This window comes from Sus scrofa, chromosome 17, assembly GCF_000003025.6.
Source record: "Sus scrofa isolate TJ Tabasco breed Duroc chromosome 17, Sscrofa11.1, whole genome shotgun sequence".
In the NCBI taxonomy this organism is placed as follows: Eukaryota; Metazoa; Chordata; class Mammalia; order Artiodactyla; family Suidae; genus Sus; species Sus scrofa.
In genome coordinates, this window is record NC_010459.5 from 44,786,680 (window position 1) to 44,799,388 (window position 12,709).

The following is a 12,709-nucleotide window of genomic DNA, read 5'->3' on the forward strand; positions in this document are numbered from 1 at the left end:
TCCCAGAAGGGGAGCATCATTTGCTAAAATTTGCAGCCCCTGAGATCACTTCCTCTACTTGGTCTCATTTCCGTCCTGCTGTCCAGGAAGCATCCTCTCTGACTTCCACAGGGAGCATGCTTTGGTATTCTTGAAATTTTCCCTTGTCTGGTCTATGCCCCAGAGCTACTTAAAAGTAAAGAACTCTTTGTTCTGTTTCTCCCATTCATTTCCTTCCTTTTCACTTCCTTTCTTTTCTACTCCCTGGAAACCTCACTGTCTCTATTACTAAATGCTAAACAGAATCATTTGGAAGAAAGGGCTTATTTAGCCAAGGTTTCTCTTTCATTGTTTCATTTGTAGGCAGTGCCCTCCCTCCTTCTCTTCCCCTTTCATCTTCTGTGTCCTCCCTGGCCTGGGCCTTTGTCCTCCTCTCTAGCTTCCCAGTGCTTGGGGTCCCTTAAGATGCTAATCACACCCGGTTTCCTTCTTGTGCCAAGAATATTTCTATTTATCAAGCCAGGGCAGACTTTGCCTCGGGGAGGGACACATACAAGGGCAGGAACACTTTCCAATCCTCGGGGCTGTTTCTCTTTTCCTTTTCTCATTTCAATTCCAGGACCTTTTTTTTTTTTCTTTCTTTCTTGGTTCTCCTTTATGTCTTGTACTGCTTTTGGATGAACTGGTTTTCTTGGCTTTGTCTCCTCTCAGGACTGAGTGCAGACCCAGTCCAGCCACAGCGTGTTGCAGAATCACTGACCCTTACATTAGAAAGGAGATTCAGGTTTTTTTCTTTCTTTCTTTTTTTAATGACCGTCCCACAGCATATAGAAGTTCCCGGGGCAGGGATTGAATCTGAGATGCAGTTGCAACCTATGCCACAGCTACAGCAATGCTGAATCCTTTAACCCACTTAACCAGGCCAGGGATCGAACCCATGCCTCTGCAGTGACCTGAGCTGCTGCAGTCAGATTCTTAACCTGCTGTGCCACAGTGGGAACTCCAGATTCAGGTTTCTTTAAACCCATCAAAGTGATATCATTAGGTGTCCATATTTTCTCTGCCTGTTTGGATCTCCCCAGAAGTAGCTGTAAGATGAGGGTTTTAGTGCAAACTCTTTGTATAAGAAGGGGACACCAGGAGGAAAAGAGGGAAGTGAGTGAGACAGCCAAGAGAAGGTGGCCCAAAAAGGGTGTTTCCAGGTCCATTACTCCTGTGGGCAGCTGCACTCCACTCCCTGTGGGAACCCTGGAAAACAGTGTAGAACACACAACCCCGTGGGGGCAGGAATGAGGAACTGAGCTATTTCATGGTCCAGGGAGAGACAGCCTTGTACCTGGACCATCCTGCTCCAGCTTTGGAGAAAGACCCCAGGTAAACAGATGCAGACAGGGCAGGAATCGGGGGAAACCTGTGAGGAGCCAGGGTACACACTCACTCGCAGGATCAGGCAGGTCCAGGGTCAAAACTAAGAGTGAGCAGCCCCTTGAATGCCTCATGCTGGGTGCCTTGCCTGTCTCACCTTAGTCCCAGCCCTGGATGCCAGCAGGTGTTACTATACAAGGAGGTGGTAGGACTATGGGGTGCTGGGGGGACACTGACAGCATCTTCTGCCCCCTCTGATGGAGTCTAAGTCTCTTCGGCTCTACCTGCAGTCTGGAATCCTGTTTTCTCAGACGTGGCTCTCGGAGGAGGTAAGACTGTTCTTTTTCTCTCTCCCATGTCCCATCTCTCCACCTTCTTCATTCAGACTCAGTATCTTCTTCCTTACTGGAATATCATTGTTCCTAGTGTCATCTTAATCCAAAGTTCCTCCATCTATCCTTTCTGGGTGTTCTCTACTTTGGGGGGAAGCCAGAAGGGAGAGACTCATGGTTCAAGCCCTTAGGGTTCTTTCAGAGACTCTGTGCATTTCAATATTCAGTCCTGTTGACCAAACACCAGCCATATGCCAGGTTGGGGGAAACAGAAGTGCAAGAGATCCCTGGTCCTGCTGTCACAGGCCGTCTAATCTAGTGAGAGATCAGGCAGCCAACAGAAAGTCATCTGCACGCCTTTCAAATCGCAATAGAGATGCGAACTAAGAAGAAAACAAGCCTCATCCTCTCAGAGTGGCTGATGGGGTTTTGATCAAATTATAACAGTCAGACAAATTCCCCAAGGAAGTGGTACCTGAGCTAAGATCTCGAGAACAAGGAGAACTTGACAGAGCAAAGAGAGCAGGGATGGATACATTGATAGAAGAAAATGTGCAAAGGCCCTGTGCCGTGGAAGAGTGTGGAAAGTCCAAGGTACTGAGTGAGAGCCAGAGGGGCTTACGTGTGGAGACTATGATGGGGATGACACAACGGGAAATGAGACTGGAGAGAGGCGGGGGCCTTTGGATAAGAAGGGCTCAACAGTGAAGGGAGCCCTTTGAAGGGTTTTCTGTAGGATGATGACATGTTTCAATCCATATTTGGGGAAGGCTCCTCTGGCTTCCATTAAAGATCAGAGAGGTATAAATTTTGGGGCCAACATAGATGTGGAACAACCAGGAAGAGGCCAGGTGAGATCTGATGATGGCTCGAGCAAGGGTGCTGAGTGCAGAGGGTGAGTAGTGGGAGGCACCTAAAGACACAAAGCTTGGCTTCCCATCCTCAGCCCCTGAGGCTTTGGACCAATACGTGGCCCAACCTGGGCACCCATGTCTCTCAGAGAGGCAAGGTCCCTTACTGTGCTTGAGTCATTTTTTCCCCATTATTTCTTTTTTCTTTTTATAGCCGCACCTACAGCACATGGAAGTTTCCAGGCGAGGGGCTGAATTGGAGCTGCAGCTGCTGGCCTATAGCACAGCCGCAGCTGGGTGGGATCTGAGCCACATCTGCAATCTCTGCAGCAACTTGTGGCAACACAGGCTCCTTAACCCACCGAGCAAGGCCAGGGATAGAACTTGAATCCTCACAGACACTATGTTATGTTCTTAACCCACTGAACCACAACAAAAACACCCCCATCATTCTCTTCTATTATTACTTTCTATTTTAATATTTCATCACTATACCCATTTTACAGAGAGAGGACCAAGGCTTAGAGTGAGCCTATAATTTATTGGACCCTATATGAACTCCCCATCTGCTGGGGGAACAGATATTTTAAGCCATGTGTGGTGCTTGAGCAGAGAGGGTGGTCAGAGCAAGCAGAACCTGTGCCCAGAAAATGAACTCCCTGGGGGCAGAGACGAAGCATCCAGGACCCAGCTGCACAGGGCCTGGCTCAGAGGAGGCTCATGCGTCATAGGTCTTAACACACATTTCCTGATTGCTGGACCATCTCTTGGCCACACTTCATTTGCAAGAAATCTCACTGTCTGCCTTACTCTCTTCCAAGAGACAAATTATAAATGTTTTCTGATTAGTTCTCCCATTCAGAGTCTATTTCTAAATCAGCACAGGAAACAGCTAAGCTAAAACTTCTCCCTCTTTCTTCCTTTACAAGCTGCCTGTATCCTACACTTGCTTCCTCTGAGCATTTTCTTAGGCAATGTCTAGACGGTTAAAGAAAACAAAATAAAACACTGAGCTGTGCTAGAAATAATTTGTTATTCAAGACTTTTTTTTTTTTTTTTTGGTCTGAACTGGGCTACTCTGAAAACAGAGACCAAGAGATGTTTTCTAACTGGTGAGATGTACCTAACTGGTGGGATGTCAAAAGGTCCAGGCTGGCTGCACTGTGGCAGACACACGCTGTTGTAGACACCTGTTCTAATCAGCATATGTGCTCAGCATTTTGTAGGAGGCAACTCTGTCCTCTGTATCTATGTTTCTTAGAAGGCTGTGCCCACCAGCGTTTGGCAATGAGTCACCTGTGTGTGGTATGCAGTTCCATGGCAGTCTCTCTTTCCTTCTCCTCCCAGAACTGACTATCACACACAGTCACAACCAAGTACTATCACTGCCTTTGTTCAGGCTTCATCATCCTTTGCTAGGACCATTGCAGTAGCCTCCTCACTGGTCCCTCTGCCTCCAGCCTGTCCCAATCGAATCCACCCTCCCAATAAGCTGCCCTGGTGATATTTCCAAAATGGACATGGTTACACTTTCCTGCCCCAACCTGACTTAGTCCATGTTTCCACATGGGTATTTTGTGGATCTTACTGAAAATAAGGTGGAATGGTGTATCCACACTACTCATCAGTGACCCTGAGAGACTAACGCTATGGCTACAAGTATCAGTGCCAGGTACTGTGTGGTTTTTATGTACCTTTCCCCAACTACTCTATCTTTAGTCTTTTAAAAAAACTTTTTTTTTTTTTTTTCACATGGAGGTTCCCAGGATAGGGGTTGAATCAGAGCTACAGCTGCTGGCCTACACCACAGCCACAGCAACACCAGATCTGAGCTGCATCTGCGACCTACACGGCAGCTTGTGGCAACACCAGATCATTAACCCACTGAGCGAGGCCAGGGGTTGAACCTGCATGTTGGGTTCTTAACCTACTGAACCACAACAGGAACTCCTATCTTAATTTTTTCCCTCATTTCGAAGGTGAGAAAAAGGAAGCTTAGGAAGTTCCCATAACCCACCCAGAGCCCCACAGCTGGGATAGAAGCCGGGCAGTCTGTGCCATTGTCTTCATCAAACCACACCCCTGGGGGTACCTCCAGGAATGATAAAGGTCCCTGCTGAGCAAAAGGCAGTGTCCTTTTACACCTCTCCCAGGTCCACACTAAACAAGCTTTCCTCCTGCAGGCTCAGCACCACTATCGTGAGCCCTGAGTGACAGGCACTAGCTGGGGAGCCCTGTTCCCTCTAGCAGTGAGGTCTGGGGAAGGAGTTGTGAACAGAGTAGTTCTGGGCTCCTTTGAGTCCTGACCTGGCCACTTCCCAAACCCTCAGGCTTAGGCCAGAGTTTCTGGCTCCTTCTGAACATCAACACTTGCCTGGGACTCTACCTTCTTGGAGTAGCATAATTCTCCCGCCTAGGTGTTCTTGGCCCCTCCTTCACAGGCTGGACCTTGCTCCCTACCCCAAGCTGCTGCCAAGATGGTTCTTTGCAGAGAGGACCTGCCAGGACCACCCCTCTGGCTGGGCTTCCTCTCCCACCTGAGGAATGCTTGAGTGGGCGACTCCAGGCAAGACCCAGTCTCCTGAGATTTCCTGCATCTATTCTTCCTGGACAGGCTCCCTGCTGCCCCTGCTGGCTGAGATCTGCCAGGCCCTGCCATCCAGGCCATTTAAGAGAGGGAGGCTGGGCTAGAGCTCTGAGCTCAGCAAGTGGACCCCAAGCAGAAAACATCAAGGAGTCTTTGGCAACAAATTCCAGGTAAATACTAGTGGTTGCTTCTTTTCATCTATGTTCCCTCTTCCTGGAGCCCTCTCAGAAGGGCACTTACAGGATATAATGTTGCCATATCGATTCTTATTGCGGTTCTCATCCTCTTTGGCTGTGTCCCACGAAGCTGTCTGCCCCTCTGGTAAAGCCTAAAAAGAAAGGACACAGGGATCAGAATGACTTGAGATAGGAGCTTCGTTTGGGTGTAGATGAGCCAACAGGGGAAAAAGGAGACCCACTGTTTGTGGTCATATGGTTTAAAAGGTTGTGTGTTCTTGTATGGGACCTGGTGAGAACAGAGATTCTGCTTCTCCCTGGATATAGTCACTGGTTCATTGACTCAAGCGTTACTGATATCTTCTATGTGTTATGAGCTCAAATCCCATTCAGTAGAGGAATCACTGGTTCATTCATTCTTGACAGATATCTGAATCCCTAATATGTGTTGGGCACTGTTCTGGGTACTCAAGATACACAGAAAAAGACACAGCCCCCTTGAGCTCCCAGTCCACAGGGAGATGCAGCAAACAAATAAGCTGACATATGTAATTTATTTATTTTTTCTTTTTCTTTTTAGGGCCAGACCCGTAGCATATGGAAGTTCCCAAGTTATGGGTCGAACTGGAGCTACAGCTATCAGCCTATGCCACAGCCACAGCAACAGGGGATCTGAGCCACATCTGCGATCTGCACATCAGCTCATGGCAACACCAGATCCCCGACCCACTGATTGAGGCCAGGGATCAAACCTGCATCCTCACAGATATTAGTCAGATTTGTTTTCTCTGCACCACAAAGGGAACTCCCAACATGTATAATTTTAAATAGTGGAAAACGAAATGAAGAAAAAATAAAGCAGGTAGAGGGCTAGCGACAGGGGATGAGAATTATTTCAAATTGCACATTCTGGGAGAGCTTCTCTGAGAAGGTAACATTTAAGCTAATGCCTTCATGAAGTGAAAAACCCAGGCCAAGAAAAGCAGGAAGCGTTTTTCTAAACAGAGAGAACAGTGGATGCGAAGGTAGTAAGTGAATAAACATACTCAAGGATAAAGTAGGGAAAAGCAGTGACAAAAGCATCTGGAGAGGTGGGGAGAGTTCTGGCTTTATAAAGCATCATAGTCATTGGTGATGAGTTGGGTGTTATTCTCAGCATGATGGGAAAGCACTGGAGGATTTTGAGTGGGGCAATTAGCTGATATATGTCTTCCAAAGCACATTTGTGGCTCATGTTTGGAATAACAGAGTCTAGGCGGCTCAGGGAAGAAGCAGGGAGCTCAGCTAGGAAGTTGTTACAGTGGTCCAGGCAAGAGGTGATCGTACCTTGTACTAGGATGGTGACAGGGGATGCAGGGAGAAGTGATTGTTTTCAGGATGTTCAGCTGAAAATTATAGGTTTTGGATTCCACCAGCCCCTCCGCTCCCCCACCCTGGAAACTAAATCAGAGACAAGGATTCTAGTATGAGGTTTATTTGAGATGCAGTCCTAAGGAGCAGGGGTGGGAGAATGGGAAAGATCAGGCAATCCAGGGAAGGATGCCAATACAAGGTACTTCAATGAACAGGTAACCACCACACCTGGGGCTTAATCCCATGAGCCCATTTCATGCCACAGAATTGTCCTTCCAGTGAAAAAAGGGAGTTGGGGTATTTATCCACCAGTTTCCATCTATTACTGTTTGAGGACAGCTCTTAGGAAATCACTTGGCACTTCTGTCACGCTCTGTAGACAAGGCATGCATATTCTTTTGTCTCGAGGAGGTCCTCAGGCAAAAAGGCCCAGGTGCCTCCAAGAGGCAGGCATTGGCGGGGCATACATGGGAGCAGGGAGCGTGCAGGGGATGTGGGCAGGGCACCAACACATCTATTATACACATGGACTGTGAAGGAAAGAGGGAGGGAGGCTGGCTTCCAGGGTGTGGGTTTGAAGAACTGAACAGAGAGTCACATTGTTTACTGAGATGGAGAAGAAACAGATAGGGGAGAAACAGGTTTGGGGAAGTAGGAATTAAGTGTTCTGTTTTGAGTACATAAAGCACTTAGAAGCATGGGTAGTAAGTACTTGCTTCTTAACATGTTCAAAACAATAAGAACCAGAAGTTCCTTTGTGGCATAGCAGGTTAAAGATTCAGCATTGTGGCAACTATGGTATAGGTCACAACTGTGGCACAGTTTCAGTCCCTGGCCTGGGAACTTCCACATGCCACAGGTGTGACCAAACAAACAAAAAAACAAAACCACCACCACCGAAAAACAATTAAACAAACCAACATTCTTTTTCTCATACTATCTTCCGTTATATTCTACCACAAGAGACTGGATGTAGTTCCCTGTGCTGTATAGCAGGACTTCAATGCTTATCCATTCTAAACGTTATAGTGAGAAAAAGCATGTACATATATCTATGACCGGGTCACCATGCAGTACGCAGAAATTTTGACACAACACTATAAATCAACTATAATAAAACAAACAAACAATTAACAGCAGCAGCAGCTGCCACAGCCATGTGTGAGATGACCAGTCAACATCTGAGCCAAGATGCTGAGCAGGAATTTGGACACAGAGGGTCAGAGTCAAGTTAGAGGGAAGGAAGAGATGAGACTCATCATTTAAGAGAAGACAGACAAGTAAAAACCATGTGGACTGATTTCACAGAGTTATGAGTCAAGCATTTTGGAAACACAGGGGAGGGTGAAGCCACTTATCTGCTAGAGAAGGAAGACGGGCACTTGAGAGGGAACAGCCTGAGAAAAGCTGCAGAGGCATGAATGTCAGACTGCATCTTAATGACTGTCCCCACCCTGTGTCTGGTGGAACAGGCTGGATGACTTGCTCAAGGCCCCTTGCACTGGCACTGCTTCTGAGATTGAATTTGTTGCCTCTCCCAGCAGTGTAGTGCCTCTTCCAGTCTCTGAATACACTGGCCTTGCCTTTGCCCACCTATTTCTGACCAGGACCACAACCTAAGCAAGGAGGTGTCTATAACCTGATTGGTCAGAAACTCGGCCATTCAGCAGGCAGTGTTTTACAGGCAGGACCACTGTCTATGCAAAGCCCAGACCATGCGTGATGTCCCCTTTCTTGCTTCCACACTTCTGTGTCTTCTCCAAGCCAACCTGGGTGAATCTTCTTCTAGAGCAGGAGCTGGCAAATGTTTTCTGTACTGGCCCAGATGGTACACAGTATGGACCTTGTGTGCCACACAGTCTCTGTTCCAACTACTTATACTCGACGTCACTATGGTAGAGTGAACACAGTCCCAGGCACAGTGCACACACGTGGGCCTGGCTGGGTTCCAATAAAACTTTATTTACAAAAAAACAGGCCTTGGGATGGATTTATCCTGTGGCTGGAATTTGCTGACTTTTATTCTAGGAGCATGACAATGATCCCCATCTACAGTGAGGCAGTGGTTGGATAGGTAGAATTAGTGTCCGTTCTGCCACCAAGCCATTCCAGACTGAATGGAGATGAGGCAGGAGGCCCTTGCCTAGTCTAAGCCATGTTCTCCACCTTGGTTTTGCCCAGTGTTTTAGGTTGGGGCAATAGAGTGCCTTCCCAGGTATGAACTCATCAGAATGTTGTTCTTTTTTCTTTTTACGGCTGCGCCTTCAACATATGGAAGTCGCTGGGCTAGAGGTTGAATTGGAGCTGCAGCTACAGGCCTAGGCCACAGCCACGGTAACACAGGATCCAAGCCACATCTGTGACCTAGGCCACCACTTGTGGCAATGCTGGATCCTTAGCCCACTGAGCAAGGCCAGGGATTGAACTTGCATCCTTATGGATACTATGTTGGGTTCTTAACCTGCTGAGCCACAACAGGAACCAGAATGTTGTTCTTTATGTGTCATAACATCTCCGACTAGTACTCTGGAGAAGAAGCAAAACAGACACTAGACTCTGCCCTAAATCTGAGTGTGAAAAAGCACCATGGAGATGGGAAACAAATGGAGGGATTACCTCTCCTTTTCCTCCTCATACTCTACTTCCTCCTCATTATAACTGACCATCACCCTGCTTCCCTCACGCCACCAGTGTGGGCCATCTGTGGACCACAGATTGTTCTTGCTTTTTCATGGAACTGTCAGGACTCAGATTCCAGCCCTTGGCCTTGTCCTCTCACCCCAGCCACGTAGCTCCAGCTCTTTCAGGCCACCTGCCAGGCCTCTATATTCCTGGCTCTCTGCAGGGGTGGGTATGCTCGTCTCAATGGTAACATCACACGTCTTGATGTTTAAGCCAATATTCTGGGGATGGATTTTCTACCTGAAACTCTCTAATAAAAAAGCCCCTGTTCATCTAATTATATCCACCTGCAAGGTGTGTGAAACCAAAAATAGAGCCCCCTGAATGTTTTCATACTCATTTTTTTGGAAGAAAAAAAGATTTGTTGGTGACCTACTATGTGCCAGGGCTCAGGTTACCGTTAACTTATGGCACTGTAATGGCTGAACATTAGAATTGTCTGGGAAGGCTTTAAAATTCCCAAAGCCATGGCCTACCCCAGATCACCAAATCAGAATCTAAGGGACAGAGACATCAGTAGTATTTAAAGCTCCCCGGGTAATTCTAATGTGCAGCCATGAGTCCTGCAAAGAGTGAATTTACCTGGAGAAATGCTTTCCCATGAGTCTCCTCATTGGTTTCTTTTGCTTTGGTTTTGTCCCCTCCAATACATTTTCCTCTGTAATCAGAGATCTTTATAAAATGTGAAAAGGACCCAATTACTTCCCTTGTCTTTGGGATAAATTCCAAACTCCTTAATATAGGGTCCTTAAGGATTTCATTCCATATGCCTCTCTAGCCTCATGTCTTACCCTTAAATCTAAATTTTGGGAGTGCCTGTTGTGGCTCAGTGGGTTAAGAACCCAACTAGTATCCATAAGGATGCAAGTTTGACCCTGGCCTTGCTCAGTGGGTTAAGGATCCAAAGTTGCCATGAGCTGTGGTGTAAGTAGCAGACATGGCTTGGATCCCATGTTGTTGCAGCTGTCGTGTAGGCTGGCAGCTGTAGCTCCAATTTGACCCCTAGCCTGGGAACTTCTGTATGCTGCAGGTGTGGCCGTAAAAAGAAAACAACAAAAAGAAAGAAAAAAAAATCTACATTTCAATGATTATCAACTACATGCAATGCCACAGACAAGTTCAGGTGTTACAATCTTCTGAGACTGACTATATACATGCTGTTCCTTCTGCCTCAAATTCTCTTCTACCTGAATTTGCCTGGTAAACGCCTACATGTTCCTCAACACCCAGTTCAAGATTTTCTCTTTTGTGAAACCTTCCCTGCTTACCTCCACCCCATTCCACTGTATCCCCAGTCACTTCTGTTATGACATGGACTACTTTACATCTGATTATCTGAAGGTCTTGTCTTCCAATCTGGTGATGGGCTATTCCAGGTAAAGGGTAGCATCTTATCTCTGCCTGTATCTCCTGAACCCCATTCTGGCTTTATATTTCATATGTGCTTGAATCACCCTTTCTGAATAAATGAAGGGATGGATAGACGAAAAAATAGTGGGTGAGGTGGCTTCTGTGTGTACAGAAATCAAAGATCCTGATATCTCAGAGATGTAAGTGACCTTGAAAATAATTTGTGCTCCCTTCCACAATAGCCTTCTAGGCATCTGATAAGCTGATCCCTAGCAACTGTTGCTTGGATACCATCAGACTTGGATGCCCTCAGTGGTGGAGAGCTCACTATACCATAAAGCTTCCTGCCTCGCTTTTGGACAGATCCACTGGGCAGTTTTTATTTACTCTGCCTCCATGTACTTTGCCTTTGCCCTGATCCACGGGACCTACTGAGTGAGCATGTATCCTCTGCACTGAGATGTCCCTGTCATCCTTAGGTGGCACCATCTGGGAGTTTTTTCAATATCCAGGTCATGCTCTTCAGGATAAATCCAGAGTGTAGAATCCTTTGAAAATCCTAATCAGTTGTGATGAGTTGCAAAGAAGGGCACTTCTCTGTGGGAGACCCTGCAGGCTCCTGGCACAGCCCTGGGAGCCTCTGTCTCCCCCTGATGGGGATAAAGGGAAATGTGTGGGCCTGGGGGCTGTGATGATGTTGACAAAGGCTAGACCTCACCAGCTGCCCGGGAGTGCATGGTAATGACCCCTAATTTGCAGACTTTGATCACACATCCATTTCCCCTTTTTAGGGAGCTGTAATTGAAGAGGGGATAATCTCATGAAGGAAAAAAAAATATGACGGGGTAAAAGTCTGAGAGGGAGACTCCTCTCCATCTTCAAAGTGAGCCAGCCGAGAGGCATTATTTTTACATTAGCGGCGAGTTACAGTAGATTGACCAGGGAATGGTGGCAGTCATTAGGAGCTAATCACATTCTTCTGAAACCAAAATTGCCATCTCATTATATTCATCCATTATCAATCTCCACTTTCCTTTTCTCGTTCTCTTCTCCTTAGAGTGTCGAGCTCTGTTTTTACATTCTTCTCTGAGTGTGGAGACGTTTCCTATTCTTCCACTGTGTTACTTTCCTAAGGAAGTCATTTTTGAAAATTTTTGCCCTGAAAGGTGCATTTGGGGATGTCTGTATTTCTGGAGGTCTAGGCTGCAGTGTTCACAGAATCCTCGAAAGGCAGATTCAAAAGGATGCTTGGAGAATGTTAGTGCCTTGTTTTTCAGCAAAGTGAGTTCCAGAAACAGGAAACGACCTGCCCAAGGACATATATTAAGGGAGCCCAACTTCCCTCCATCCCTTCTTCCTTACTTCTTCCCTTCCTTCCTTTCCCAGTGACCATCAGAGTGCTAGGATAGGGCTAGGTCCTAGAAACAATAGCAATGAACATGGCAGACAAAATCTCATGAACTTGATGCTCTAGCTGTAGGCAGGTGCAAACAATAAACAAGATAATTACTGTTTATAATGGGTGCTATAAAGGCAGTAAACAAATTTCTGGGATAGACCATGACTCAGGACAAGGGACTAGTTTAGATGGGGTGGATTTCAAAGGCAGGACTCTTTGAAAAAGTGACATTTGAGAAGGTGAAAAAAGCAGCCCTGTCTTTTTGGAGCAGAACTGTCACCCACAACTGGACTTTGGTGTTTTCCTATTGACCATAAACAAGTTCACAGAATGCCAATGTCATACAAGGCCACTCTGAGACCATGATGGAGCAAGGCAAAAACATGACCACTCTAGTGATGTCCAAACATAAATAGGAATATTGCTCAAGCCAAAAAACAGCCCATATCCTGGCTCATATGAGTGACTGCTTCTCCTTTGCTAAATTTGGCTCTAGCTTCTAGCTTGCATCTCTTTCTCATAGTTTCAATTTATTAAGAGACCCAATCTGACCACTTCCTATTGGTATCCAGTCTAGTACAAAACCCCAAAACACCGAACACAGCCCAACGTCCTGGGAGTCCTTTCTGACATCC

The 12,709-nt window shown here is 46.6% G+C and overlaps 1 protein-coding gene across 13 annotated transcripts in view; it reads right to left on the reverse strand.

Annotated features, from left to right (window-relative positions):
- Nucleotides 1-12,709, reverse strand: part of PTPRT (protein tyrosine phosphatase, receptor type T) — a 1,163,284-nt gene that overhangs the window by 69,141 nt on the left and 1,081,434 nt on the right. For all 13 annotated transcript variants that reach the window (XM_021078123.1, XM_021078122.1, XM_021078115.1 and 10 more), the window contains one exon: nucleotides 5,355-5,442. In XM_021078123.1, the coding sequence (XP_020933782.1) occupies nucleotides 5,355-5,442 (88 nt within the window). The remainder of the gene's footprint in view (nucleotides 1-5,354; nucleotides 5,443-12,709) is intronic.